We start from the raw sequence: 15,258 nt of genomic DNA on the forward strand, positions 1-15,258 counted from the left end.
TGACATTTTTCAAACACATCCTGTGACATGGCAGGTAGGAGCTGATTGGCTGGCTGTTTATCACTCTCCATTTTATCACTTTTTAAATTTAGTGCATCTGGTCCTAAAGCGGTCACACTGTTATGACATTTACTGTAGTTGATCACAAAAGAACTACTGCAAATAAACAGGCCCACTAATGTTGTAAGCAGTGCCAGATTAAGGTCTCAATGGGCCTGGAGCTGAAAATGATCAAGGGCCTATTATGCGCAATAATAGGGGTGGTTGGGTGATCTGCTCATGGGTGTGTCTCTATTTGTGTAAATACTTTCAACTTATTATATATGCCTGGAAAAGGCAGGGTGCTGGCATAGGAAAAATGCCGGGAGATATATTGAGGGGGGGGGGGGGGGGGGCAAAGGTGCTAAGGCCCCCATTTATCATTGATCGCATTTACAATGCGATCTGGGCGGAATATTACCGCCCAGGATCGCATTGTAAAATGCGATCATTTCGGCTGAATGTATTACCTGCTGTGCGCAGGGACAGGGCTCCGAAAGGAGCCTGTCCCTGCGATGCCTGTGGCCGTAAGCCGGGGGGTCTGCGCATGCGCGGTTATGCGCTGACCCCCCCGTGACCCCACTGACCGCACTGCCCTTATACTGTACTTGTCTCTTACACATTATGCCACATGGAAGATGCCAAAATTCACACTATGGCACACGGAGTGAGTCAAAATTCACGTTATGCCACTCATATTAAGACATAATTCACATTTTGCCACATGGATTGAGCCAAAATACACACTACAGTATACCAAAAAGATTGAGCAATAAAGCACAATATGCTTCACAAACAGGGGCATTGCACATTAAAAATGTATACCATAATGCCCATTACATGTTCAGCCACACACCATAATGTCCATTACGTATTATACCAAACACCATAATGCCTATTAAAAATTATGCTACATAAGTGCTGTTTACCTACATGCTCCTTGCCATGCTCCTTGCCATGTGGGATTACATGCTCATTGCCAAGGGGGAATACATGCTCATGCTAACTGGGGGACAGCCGCCACCGGGCAGAAATAACAGCCATTGGCAGCCGGGCAGAGAGCAGGGGGCTGCCTGGCTGTATTCAGAGCACTGCAGGTCCTGGCTATTTAACTCGGGAATGTCCCTGGAGTTTAATTCCCAGGTTTGTCTCTGCATTTCTGGTGTGAAAGTGGTATTAGTAAAGTTCAGGTGAGCGAACTGAGCCATTGAGCCCGAAGCGTGGCGAGTGAGGCGAGTGAAGCGAGCCCGCCAGGGGACAAATTTAGTAAACATCTTTTACCTCAAAAAATGCCTCTAAAGTAGATTTGTAACTGTTCCCTCGCCGAAAATCCTTACGTAGCAGTTAAGTAGCGGCTAACATAACTGGCGTAGCGCTGGCCGCAAAGATGAGGAAGTACCGTAATTTCTTCAAACCCAGTGACCTGGCATGCAGTCATACCATACAGTACAACCTGCAAGCCTGGCGTGTGCGTTCCATGGGTCGACACTGATTAGGTGGACACTCGATAGATCGCCTACTATTGGCCAACAGACCATAAGTCGACACTTTAAAACGGTTGACATGTCTACTTCGACAGGGACAAAAGTTCAACACAAGCAATAGGTCAACATAGGAAATAGAAAATGTGGACATGAAAAAGGTTGACAAGGGTAGCAAGACATTGTGCCGGAAGCCTGGCGAGCGAAGCGGTACACTGAAATACAGTTCATGTCGACCTAAGTCGACACAGACACCATGAAAAACTCATGTCGACCTTCATGTCGAACTTTTGTATGTAGACCTATTGCTTTTGCCGACCTATTTGTCCTTCTCGAGCTAAGCCATGTTGACCTTTATAAGGTGTCGACCTATGGCCTGTTGACCAACAGTGGTCAACCTATTGAGTGTCAACCTTTATTGGGTCGATTCTATGACCCATACCCCATGCCTAACAGCCAAACAGGAGGCAATGTTTTACAGTACATGCAGTTGTGGCAACCTCCGCTGGAGGAGTACATGCTGCTGTAATACATCATGGGCGGGATAGGGGCGTGACGCGGACAGTCTCAGCGAATCAAAATCTCACAGCCCAGCCTCCCTCTGAGTATTGCATCATTGCTCCATGGGAACATGGTGGAAATAGCGCAAAATATTCTGCTCCACCCCATAATGTGCCCATCAAAAGTAGGGGAGTATGGGCAAAGGATGGAGATTGGGTTTATTAGCACCAGAATTATTAGATCGGAGGTATCATGAAACCACAACCCAACTACGTGCGGCCTTTCCAATGACAAGGTCAGTATGGAGGAGTGGGGGATGGAGGATGCATGGAAAGCGTACCCCACTAGGCGCAAAAGAAGAAAACCAAGAAGTGATCACTGGCGGAGGTTAGAGAACCCACGGCATTCTAACCCATTACACTTACAGAACTTACATAGGCCACAAAGACATTTAAACCCTTTTCACATCGCGAATGTGGGGTCACACCCGGGATTTTTGACACGGGTCCACCCCTGTGATGATTTGCCCTACAGGACACTGACATCACAAAGGAGGTGTGTCATCTGGGGGTGTGGCAGTAGGCAGCGCTTGGAGCTGACGCTATAGTGTTACCTGTTTACACTGTTCAGCAACCCGGGTCAGACCCGGGTAAAACACTTATTTTAACCTGTGTCGGAATGCTGGGTTGCTGGACCCGAGAGTTTTAAAGTGGACCTTTCACATCGGTTGCGGGTTATTTGTGCCGTGTGAAAGGGGTAATAAAGACAAAAGGAAACGTACCTAAAATGATCTGTTACACTTTTACGAACTGTGCGGTCTATGTACTAAGCCTTGGGGGTATTCAATCCGGTCGAATTTCCTGGCCAGGTGAAAAATCGGCAATAATTCTCTGATTAGTTTTCAATCGCCCGTTTTTGAATCCGTCTTCAAATTTTGACTATGGTGTTTCACCTTTCTTTCGTGATGGGCAAAAACATGCGAAAACATAAACAAATTTGGCAAAACCACGTGAATTTGTGGAAATTTCACCTATACACACAGTCTTCGCCGATGCTGGATTTTCAGCCCATGTGAAAAATCAGCACTGGGATAGAATAGGGCGAGTTGAATTCGCCCCAAAAATGGTCGAAATTTTTTGCCTGGTGAACGATTCACCCAGGATTAAATACTCTCCGTGGAGAGAGATAAACGGGAGAGTGGTAAAGTAACAGCCAATCAGCTCTTAAATGCGTTACAGGCTGTGGGTGTGATGCACGAAGATCCACAGCACTCCACACAGTGCTGCCCAGACTCAGATGAGAGAGGGGGCGATGTGCTTTGTTTCAGGGCGGCGGGCATGACAAGAAGCTCATATGCTTTTATGGGGTATTGCTAGCTTTTGCTGGCGATACCCCCCGCAGCAAAAACCCAGCATGCGGGTTTTCCGGCATATGAAAATGCGGTAAAAACTGGGTTTTTACTGCATTTTTGCATTAGTGCATCCCGCCCTGTGTTTGAATGAAAGGAATGATAGGAGCTGGTACATTATATCTGTCCATTTTATTTCTCTCCAAGGCTTAGTACATAGGGGGTCTAAATTTGGAAATAGGAATAACTTCATCCAGCCGGAGCCTCGCCTCCCAGACAGAGCCAGGGCAATGGAGGTAGAGGCAGGCATGGCAGCAAAGGCTACAGATGGAGTGCGTGGTGAGGTATCAAAGATTTTATAAGCGTGGAACAGAGGATGTGAGAGGCTTCAGCAGCACAGGTAATTTACCCCCCCCCCCCCCACGATCACTTAACAGCAGCTTAAATATCACTCCCCCCCCCCCCCCCATAGAAGAACAGCACTCCCAGTGTTGTCCCCCTAGTAGAATTGCACTTCCAGTACCCCCTAGTACAGCAGCAGCACTTCCAGTACCCCCACCCCCCAGTACAACAACAGCACTTCCAGTACCCCCACTATAACAGCATCGCTACCAGTACACCCCCCCCCCCAGTAGAACAGCAGCACTACCAGTACCCCCCTCCAGCAGTACAGCAGCACTTCCCATACACCCACCCCAGTAGAACAGAAGCACTTCCAGTAACCCCCCCCCCCAGTAGAACAGAAGCACTTCCAGTAACCCCCCCCCCCCCAGTAGAACAGCAGCACTTCCAGTAACCCCCCCCCCCCCCAGTAGAACAGCAGCACTTCCAGTTTCCCAGTACTCCCCTCCAGTAGAACAGCAGCACATCCAGTCCCCCCTCTAGTAGAACAGCTGCACTATTCGTATCCCTCCCCAGTAGGACATCAGTACTTCCAGTACCCCCCAGTAGAACAGCAGCACCTCCAGTACCCCCTCCAGCAGAACAGCTGCAAATCCAGCCCCCCCTCCAGTAGAACAGCTGCACTATTCGTATCAGTACTTCCAGTAGAACAGTAGCACTTCCAGTTTCCCAGTACTCCCCTCCAGTAGAACAGCAGCACATCCAGTCCCCCCTCTAGTAGAACAGCTGCACTATTCGTATCCCTCCCCAGTAGGACATCAGTACTTCCAGTACCCCCCAGTAGAACAGCAGCACCTCCAGTACCCCCTCCAGCAGAACAGCTGCAAATCCAGCCCCCCCTCCAGTAGAACAGCTGCACTATTCGTATCAGTACTTCCAGTAGAACAGTAGCACTTCCAGTACCCCCCCCCCCCCATAGAACAGCAGCACTTCCAGTAAACCCTCCCTAAGTAGAAAAGCAGCACTGCCAGTCCCCCCTCCAGAAGAACAGCAGTACTTCAGTAACCAAACCCCCCAGGCCTGTTATTACATCTTATTTGTAGCATGAGTATACAAGTGTACACAAAAGACCCCCACCCCCCTCCGTATAGTAACCTGCTAGGAGTTAAATGTCCTCCCCCCTGCTTACCTCCCCATGAGCCTGATATTCTGGAAGCCTCCTTCATCCAAGGTACTGGGACCCAGATCACTGAAGCAGCGGCAGGAGCAGACACTCTGACCCTACTTCCGCAGGAGCAGGGAGATGACCGGGAGCGGAGCTCAGTGTACTGTATGCACGGATTACACAGTCGTTCCGGGTGTAGTTCCAGCAGCTGCCAATAGGTGGCGATGGTGCAGCACAGAGCGGATGACGTCACTGCAGTGGAGCTACGAGTTACACAGAGAGGCTATTCTAGTTGGTTGGCACAGTGGCGTGTGTCTATTAGTCCAAGCTACGGGGAGCCACAGGTTGCAGGTTCGAGTCCCGAGACCCAGCATGTGGCAAGGGAGGGACACATCGAAACAACCTGATTTTTATTTTAATATATATTGATAATATTATCTATACATTTATTTTCAGCAGGAAATATTCTGTATAGATAATATTATCTATATACCCGAGAAGAAAAAGTGGGGGAAGGACAGAGGCTGGTGGTGGCATTTGTGTAATACAATTGTTTAAAATTAATATACATAGTATTAATTATCATAAAACTGATTGTTACATGACTAATACACCAGAGAAATAGTGTAATATAAAGAGGTGCATAAAGAGAAAAGTGGGTACTTGTTTCCTAGCACGGTCACAATCTTCTTGGTCGTGTGCCTTAACTTTAAGGCACACGATGCCCACGATGGACCCGATTTTCTTTCAAATCAGGTCCATTTTACCGTCAAATGGAAAATCGGGTCCATCGCGTCGGTCGTGTGCCTTTAATAAGGCACACGACGCGACCGACGCGATGGACCCGATTCTCCATAGGCTTCAATGTTAAAAATATTTTAACATTGAAGCCTATGGAGAAATCGCGTCCATCGGGTCGGTCGCGTCGTGTGCCTTAACATGGCACACGACGCGACCGACGCGATGGACCCGATTTCTCCATAGGCTTCAATGTTAAAATATTTTTAACATTGAAATCGCGTCGGTCGTGTCGGTCTTGTGCCATTATAATGGCACAAGATAAGATGGACTTGATTAAGTCCATCTTAACATAGTAATCAATGGGAAATGGGCCAATATGGGCCATTTCTCATTGTATATGGCCCCGTCATGCCCCCCCATTGTAAACGCCACCCCACTATTGACGCCAACCCGAAGCGTGGCGAGCGCAGCGAGCCCGCGAGGGGCGGCGGTGCGCGTCCTCCGACCTTTTCATTCCCCTACTATCCACGTCGGCGTGGAGGCGAGAATAGAATAGTGTGGCGAGCGCAGCGAGCCACCGCGCCCGAAGCGTGGCGAGCGCAGCGAGCCCCGCGAGGGGACGCGTATAACTTCACAGGTATACGCGTCCGCTCGCCACGCTTCGGGCTCGGTGGCTCGCCACACTATTCTATTCTCAACTCCACACCGACGTGGATAGTAGGGGAATGAAAAGGTCGGAGGACGCGCACCGCCGCCCCTCGCGGGCTCGCTGCGCTCGCCACGCTTCGGGTTGGCGTCTATCGTGGGGTGCGCTGTACGCCGTTAAATTTGGGGGGGTTGGGAATATTTTACATTGAATGCAATGTAAAATCGGGTCCCAGGGACCCAATTTACATTTCATAAAAAAAAAAAAAATCGGGTCCAAAATCGGTCGGTCGCGTCGATCGCATCGCATGCGACCAAATCGCATGCGATGCGATCGACCCGATTTTTACGACACGACCACCCCGATGTAAATCGGTGTGGCCGTGCTAGGAAACAAGTACCGAAAAGTGACCTGAAATGTGTCATTGTGTTATTATTATATTTTATTTGGTGTTATTCTGATTCCGTATACAGCCGCCATCTTGTACCTCCCTCAGTATACAGTATCTGGCTTCCTGTGTGTCTGCGCCGTGTCTCTGCGTCATTGTGTTCTACAGTCGCCATCTAGTACCTCCCTCAGTATACAGTATCCGGCTTCCTGTGTGTCTGTGAAGTGTCTCTGCATCATTGTGTTATATGTATACAGTCGCCATCTTGGACTTCACTCAGTATCCGGCTTCCTGTGTGTCTGCGCCATCTGTCTGTGTTATTGTGTTCTCCGTATACACCTGCCATCTTGTACCTCCCTCAGTATACAGTATCCGGCTTCCTGTGTGTCCGCACCATCTGTCTGTGTTATTGTGTTTTCCGTATACAGTCGCGATCTTGTACCTCACTCAGTATACAGTATCCGGCTTCCTGTGTGTCCGCACCGTCTGTCTGTGTTATTGTGTTTTCCGTATACAGTCGCGATCTTGTACCTCACTCAGTATACAGTATCCGGCTTCCTGTGTGTCTGTGCCGTTTCTCTGAGTTATTGGGGGGTATTCAATGCTGCAGCGAGCGGCCGGCGAGGGGGTTAAACAGCGAGGATTGCAGAAAAGCAGCGATCCTCGCTGTTTAACCCCCGCGCCGGCCGCTCGCTCTATTCAATGTTCTGGGGAAATCCTCGCCATCACAGGACGGCGAGAATTCCCCAAAACAGCGAGACCCGCGGCTACTGCAGAAAACTCGCAGTTTTTAGCCGCGAGTCTCGCTGCTTCTGGAGCCGCATACGCCAATTCTCCCTCGCTCAAAAAACGGAGCGAGGGGGAATTGGCGTATGCGGAGGGTGTGTTGAATGCTGTCAGGGTGAGTGGTGACAGCGAGCAGGAAGACCTGCTTGCTATCACCACTTGCAAACAGCATTGAATACCTGCCATTGTGTTATCCGTATACAGTCGCCATCTTATACCTCACTCAGTCAGTATACAGTATCTGGCTTCCATACAGTCGCCAGTGCCAGATTAAGGTCTAAATGGGCCTGGAGCTGAAAATTATCAAGGACCTATAATGCACAATAATAGGGGTGGTGGCCAGCACCTAATAATGTGGGTAGTGTGACCAATGTTCTGTTTGGGTGGTCTGCTCATGGGTCTGTCTCTATTTGTGTAAATACTTTCAACTTATTATATATGCCTGGAAAAGGCAGGGTGCTGGCAAAGGAAAAATGTAGGGAGATATATTGGCGGGTGCCCCCAAAGGTACTAAGATACTTGCGGGATGAGGCGGCACTCCAGTCATAAAAAAAAAAAAATATACTGAAAGCTGAAACTTGGTAGACAACATTTCAGCGCCTTTTATGTGGTCACCTAAGTTTATCACACCATATATCCGTTATATAAATCATGCAACACAATAGTAACCCCCTTATACTGTATTTGCCTCTTACACTTTATGCAACATGGAATGAGCCAAAATTCACACCGACTGAGCCAAAATTCACACTATGGCACACGGATTGAGTCAAAAATCACGTTATGCCAAAAAGATTGAGCAATAAAGCACAATATAAACAGGGGCATTGCGCATTAAAAATGTACACCATAATGCCCATTACATGTTCAGCCACACTACGTATTATGCCAAACACCATAATGCCTATTAAAATTATGCTACATAAGTGCTGTTTACCTACATGCTCATTGCCAGGGGTTCCATGCTCATTGCCATGTGGGATTACATGCTCATTGCCAAGGGGGAATACATGTTCGTGGTAACTGGGGGACAGCCGCCGCTGGGCAGAAAGGACAGCCATTGACAGCCGGGCAAAGAGCAGGGGGCTGCCCGGCTGTATTCAGAGCACTTCAGCTATTTGAAATAATACCCCTTTCACACCAGAAAATGCAGGGACTTACCTGGGAATATGGTCCCAGGACATTCCCGGGCTGGCCCCTTTTACACCAGCCTAATCCCTACATTTTCTGGTGTGAGGGGGAGAGAACCCTCCCCCCCCCCCTTAAACAACCAGCTATATCTTCAGAATCAACTGACCCATTTACATGTAGGCTTCGAATGATTTTGGTCCTGTGAAACTGGGCCGTTTGAGGACAGATTTCTCTGGAACCAAACAAAATGAACAGCCATGAAATTACAATTCAGAAATGAAAAAAAATCACTTTACCCGCAATATCTCTAGAACCAATGAACCCATATGGACCAGCCTGGTATCAGATTGAAGGCCCAGCGATTTGGGTTTGACTGAGTTCTGTGCTGCCAGGTGGGAATTGGCAGCCATTGGAACCGGGTTCTATGTTATCCTATGGGGAAAACGTTGCAGCTTTGCTTGGCGGTATCTCTGGTTCCCGACTGGCTAGTGATGCGGGGCCAGGCTCGTTGGAAAGCCCTGACTCTCCGCTACAAAATGAAGAGTGGTCCTGGAGCTGGCGCTCCATCAGGTCCATTGTTAATCCAGCCCTAGTTGTAAGTGTACTGCGTCTCCTCCATTCATTGTCACTATTTCGTTCATGGAAGGTTGTCTTACCTACTTTTTTTGCCTATAACAAATATACCTACAGCAGGGGTCCACAAACTATTTTGCTCTGGGACCCCATCAGACAATAAAAATAATGACAGGACCCCGCCAAGATACTACAGAAGGTCATCACATCACATCACATCACATGTGTAGGCAGCAGACAGCACAAACATGGCAGCATTGTGGAGGCACAAAATGATGGGAGGAGTCTAAAATCACAGACAATTCAACTGATATTCCAGACTCCTTGAATCGGTGACTGAGATTAGAAAAGTCATCAGCCTGATGGTCAGCAACATGGAGTCGCGACCCCATGCTCAGAAGGTCCGGACCCACAGTTTGAGAACCGCTGACCTACAGTATACATGATTCTATGTACACAAAGTTGGAGGGCAAAGTGTTTATTTATTCGGGTTCTAAGGAGTGTTCACATTTTTGGATTGCACAATATACATAACAAAGCATTGTAGAAGATCGTAAACCTATAACATAAAGAAGAACAAGAAACACAAAGACAGAAGTCTGCTAAGCAATGTATCATGGCCATACCTCCGATAGCGCTCTACATCTGGATCCTCCCGGAAGTACTCAATGCTTCCATGTCTTAGAGCATCTTCTGGGTTGGCAAAAGCCTGTTGTAGAGAATATTGCGGTATAACAGATTAGTTATCACAGTATTAATGGATCCATCCCCATCACATACTGTACATGATTGTTGGCACATCTGTGTCTTGCACCCATTACTGAATGATCTCCTACACTACATAACCTCAAAGATCTGCTTCTTGTTAGAACTATGATTTTATTTAAACAAAACAGAAAATTATGTCAGGACCTTGTACATAGGCGTGCGCACATTGAGTGTTAGGGGTGCACATGCACCCCCTAATGCTGTGACCTCCATTATGAACACCTCTGCCGCAAGCAATACCAGCAATATCTTTTTGCATTGTTAATTGTACTAGACCATTGTCATATCACTACACACCTGTGTCATCAATATATGTATTTTACTTTATTTGCATGGAGTAATTAGAAGATTAAAACTGAAATAAGCAGGGGATTATGGTGTGGCTGAGAGATGTTTTATATTGTAGCGAGTGCCAATAGATGATTGTAGACACGCCTGATTGGTGGTGTTAGACAGACCCAATGGGCGGTGTTAGATATGCTCAATAGGTGGTGCTAGGGACACCCCTTTGACGGTGCACTCTCTAATAAAACGTGCTGTGCACGCCTATGACCTTGTATAGTATAGTACAGCTAGCTCCTAACTCACTTTCCTTGGGACCTTGTACAGCTAGCTCATAACTCAATTTCCTTGGGTCCTTGTACAGCTAGCTCCTAACTCACTTTCCTTGGGACCTTGTAGATGTGTAGCTCCTAACTCACTTTCCTTGGGACCTTGTACAGGTGTAGCTCCTAACTCATTTTCCTTGGGACCTTGTACAGCTAGCTTCTAACTCACTTTCCTTGGGACCTTGTACAGCTAGCTCCTAACTCACTTTCCTTGGGACCTTGTACAGCTAGCTCCTAACTCACTTTCCTTGGGACCTTGTACAGCTAGCTCCTAACTCACTTTCCTTGGGACCTTTACAGCTAGCTCCTAACTCACTTTCCATGGGACCTTGTACAGCTAGCTCCTAACTCACTTTCCCCTGGGGCCTTCTACAGCTAGCGCCTAACTCACCTTTCATGGGACCTTGTACAGCTAGCTAGCCAGTGTACCGATGTTGTTCGTATACGCATAACCATTTCTGTGCATGTCTGTACGCAGGGAGCGAGCAAACTCAGTAAGAAGTCCGGTCGCTGAGTGCTCATTCGTGACCTTCCTAGCAAGGGGTGGAGAGGGGCATTGTGGCCTGATCAGGGTCATTACCATATGCGCACGCCCTGTGTTTCATGGGCATTCCCTACGGTCCCCACTGTTCTACACACGGCAGTCTAGAGGGGCTCGGGGCATGGCCAGCAGCTCATAGGAGACCTAGGCAAGCCGACATAACAGGGGAGTGGCTTGAGGGAGCATCATCCCCACTAAGCCACACCCATTTTGTTGAATCTGGGATCACCTATTACCATATTTCAAGATTCGCCAGTGTGTGGATGGTAAAATGTGAAAAGTTAATAAAAAAAAAAAAGTGAAAAACTCATGTCAACCTTTTCATGCATCAACCATTTTCATGTTGACCTATTGTCTGTGGACCTATTGCATGTCGACCTATCATCCGGGATCCAGGAGAGATTTATTAAAATGTCTAACGAGTTGTGGACAATTAAAGAAGTTACCCATAGCAACCGATCAGCTTCTTTCATTTTATAAATTGAGCTTTGTACATGCTATCTAGAAGCTGGTTAGTTGCTATGGGCAACCTCCACTTTGCAGAAGCTTTATTGCTCCCCCTCCCTCACACATTGCACTTTCATAAATAGAACCAAAAACATTCCAAAAAGCTGCCATGTGCGATGTTATGGAACATTAACTTTCTAGTACTTTAAAAGTCTTAAAAGAGCAATATGACCCGGATATACTGTAACAGGCGGTCTCTTTATTTATAGGTTCCCTGGGCATAACCATATAGGGTGCAAAGGGCGCCATTGCTATTGGGCCTGGGCCCAGAATGTAAGGTTGCATACCAATTACCCAGATTTGCTAAACCATTGGTTCTGATACATTGCCCAGCTGAATTGTATGACATTACAGGTGTATGTAGCGGATGTTATAATTTTATAATTATAATGGTAAGGCGGGTACTGATATTTGCCATCATTTTAAATGGCGGGTAGTCTAATGTGTCATAATCTGATCTGCTCACTGTAATGTGGAGGGCACTATAATGTTACATAATAATAACTGGGGCACTACTGTGGCACAAAATGAACTGGGGACACGAAGTCATAAGTGTAGCATAATGTGTACTAGTAGCATAGGCGTGCGCACATTGAGCGTTAGGGGTGCACAGGCACCCCCTAATGCTGTGCTCACCCAACTTTATGAACACCTCCCTGCCGCTAGCAATACCTTTTACAAAACACTTTAGAACTGTATTCCATTAAAAGATGCACCCATCAATCAATTATGTGTGTTTTGCATTGTTACTTGTACTAGACCATTGTCATATCACCTGCATCATCCATATATGTTTTTGAGTCTTTTTTGCATCTACTGTTACACAGTGTAATTAGAAGATTAAGGGGCCCATTTATCAAACCATATTTGCGGCTAAATCCCCGAAAACACCCGTTTTCGGGATTTAGCCACAAATATTAAGTATCTCCTAAATGTATCAAAGGGGGACCGCAGCAGGGATTTCCGATCCCTGCTGCGATCCCCCCTGCACCGCCGCCGGCCGCATCCCCCATAGGTTTCTATGGGGGATGCGAAGCTGCCCGATGTATTAACATCGGGCAGCCCGGCTTCGCATCCCTGGGCTATCGCCATTCTGGTATGGCGATAGCCCATTGTAGCCTATGGCTACGTGATCGCACTGCGAGCGGGGCAGTGCGGTCACAGGGGTCGGCGGAGGTCAGCGCATAACCGCGCATGCGCAGACCCCCCCCGGCTTCCGGGTTAGGGCTTCGCAGGGACAGGCTCCTATCGGAGCCCTGTCCCTGCGCCCTTCTAATGGTACATCCCGCCGGTGTACTTCAACACCGCAATGCAATGTCCGGCGATGCCACTGCGCCGGCATCGCACTATATTGATAAATGCGCCCCTAAAACTGAAATAGGCTGGAGATTATGGTGTGGCTGAGAGATGTTTTATATTGTAGAGAGTGCCAATAGATGATGGTAGACACACTTGATTGGCGGTGTTAGACACACCTAATGGGCACCATAGGTTATACTACACACACCCCTTTGATGGTGCACCCCCTAATAAAATGTGCTGCGCACGCCTATGACTAGTAGCCATATAATGCGACATCATAAACTAAGGAATCCCAGTACAATGGTTCATAAAATAAACTAGGGCACTACTATAGGATATAAATGTAAATCGGGCCCTACTATGGGGCATAAAATTAACAAGTGCGCTACTATGGGGCATAAAAATTAACAAGGGCACTACTATAGGGATAAAAGTAAATAGGGCAATACTATGGGGGCATAAAATGAATAATTGCTGCGGAGTGGTGTCTCCCTATAAGCACTGGGACAGGGGCCCTTGAATATGTTGCTATGGGGCCCAGAAAGTTCTGATTATGCTCCTGATAGGTTCTATGGAAATACAACACTGTGGTTGTTTACGAATGACAGGTTAACGTCTTCTTATATACAGGTATAGAACATGAGAGCCTCAGGCATCGTTGGCAGCCATTCATTGAAAAAAGATTAAAAAGGAACCCCGCGTATTTTGTTTTCACAAGAATGGATTACAAACCACCATATAACCAATAAGAAGTTAGAAGTGTAAAAGAAATATTAAGTTGACATGGTCTTCACATATCCAGCTAAATAAATTTACTAAAGACTATTTTGTAATATCTCCAGGATATGAGTAAAGATTTACTAGACGTTATACAGTAACTAAGTAATATCACTTTCACGCACCATTTGTCACAATTATGTTGTAACGAACATATCCACAGTTCCCAGTTATAGGAGAGCTATTAATTCATGCAGACACATGGGATGGAATAATGAGCAACTTCCTGCTAAATGCAGAGAATGGCTCCAGGGGTATGGATCAAAGGGTGGACTGTATGAAGGTTGACAGAGCTTAGATTGACACCTGAAATAGGGATGACCATCTGTGCAGATGCCATTGATGGTGATTCAGCACCCATCCATCAATAGTCAAAGTATATGATGGATAACCATCAATAGTTTTAGTTAGTGATGGTCATCCATAAAATGTAACTAAATGGCCCGGGGGCGGGACTTCCGGGTGTCGGTGGCGCTACGCCCCCGACACCTGGAAGTCCCGCCCCCGGGCCATTTAGTTACATTTTATGGATGACCATCGCTAACTAAAACTATCGATGGTTATCCATCATATGCTCCGTGTCCCGGCACCTTGAAAAAAATATAAATAAAATGGTACTTATGTATTATCTGGGCTGCCGATTTAGAAATCGGGTCCATCGCACGACATCGCATACGACCATATCGCATGCGATGCGATGGACCCGATTTTTCCATAGGATTCAATGTTAAATGGACTAAGTCCATTTTAACATGGAATTCAATGGGAAAAAGGGGTCCTTTTCATACCCCTACTATCCAAGTGGGCATGGAGTTGTATATAAACCTGTGGCGAGCGTAGCGAGCCACCGAGCCCGAAGCGTGGCGAGCCCCGCGAGGAGACGCAGATTTCTTAAACAGTATTCAACTCCATGCCCACTTGGATAGTAGGGGTATGAAAGGACCCCTTTTTCCCATTGAATTCCATGTTAAAATGGACTTAGTCCATTTTAACATTGAATCCTATGGAAAAATCGGGTCCATCGCATGCGATTTGGTTGTATGCGATGCGATATCGCATCGCATCTGATTGTATGCCTTAACTTAAGGCATACAATCAAAAAATCGGCAGCCCAGATAATACATTAATACCAAATAAATAAATAAAGGAACATCGTTCTCCTTTGCCATTGATGTAGGTAAACCAACTGGTTCTCCCACATCGATGGTGAAAGTATTTGACATCGGCCAAAAGCCATCATTGATTTCAAATCATCGATGGTCGATAGCCATCCCTAACCTCAAATAGGTCAACATGGCTATGGTTGGAAGGTCAACAGTCAAAAGATCGACATGAGTGAGTTTAAAAAAAAAAAAAAAATTGGCCCAAATGTCAACATGGATACCTGCTAAGTGTCCAGCATCCCCTTGCATGGCTCACTGCGATCACCATGCTTCCAGCACACCATTATATTCTCCCACCATGCCGTAATGCAGGGCTGGGCAACACCGGCCCTCCAGATGTTAATGAACTACACATCCCAGGATGCTTTGCATTAGTTTTGCTATGTGGCCATGCCGAAACTTATGCAAGGCATGCTGGGATGTGTAGTTCATCAACATCTGGAGGGCCGGT

General features: G+C 47.0%; 1 protein-coding gene across 3 annotated transcripts in view; it reads right to left on the bottom strand.

Annotated features, from left to right (window-relative positions):
• PTGES (prostaglandin E synthase) overlaps positions 1–15,258 on the bottom strand; it is a 60,366-nt gene that overhangs the window by 31,994 nt on the left and 13,114 nt on the right. For all 3 annotated transcript variants that reach the window (XM_083158765.1, XM_083158767.1, XM_083158766.1), the window contains one exon: positions 9,768–9,850. In XM_083158765.1, coding sequence (XP_083014891.1) covers positions 9,768–9,850 — 83 coding nt within the window. The remainder of the gene's footprint in view (positions 1–9,767; positions 9,851–15,258) is intronic.

The sequence above is a fragment of the Crinia signifera genome, chromosome 9, assembly GCF_055691185.1.
Source record: "Crinia signifera chromosome 9, ASM5569118v1, whole genome shotgun sequence".
Lineage (NCBI taxonomy): Eukaryota > Metazoa > Chordata > Amphibia > Anura > Myobatrachidae > Crinia > Crinia signifera.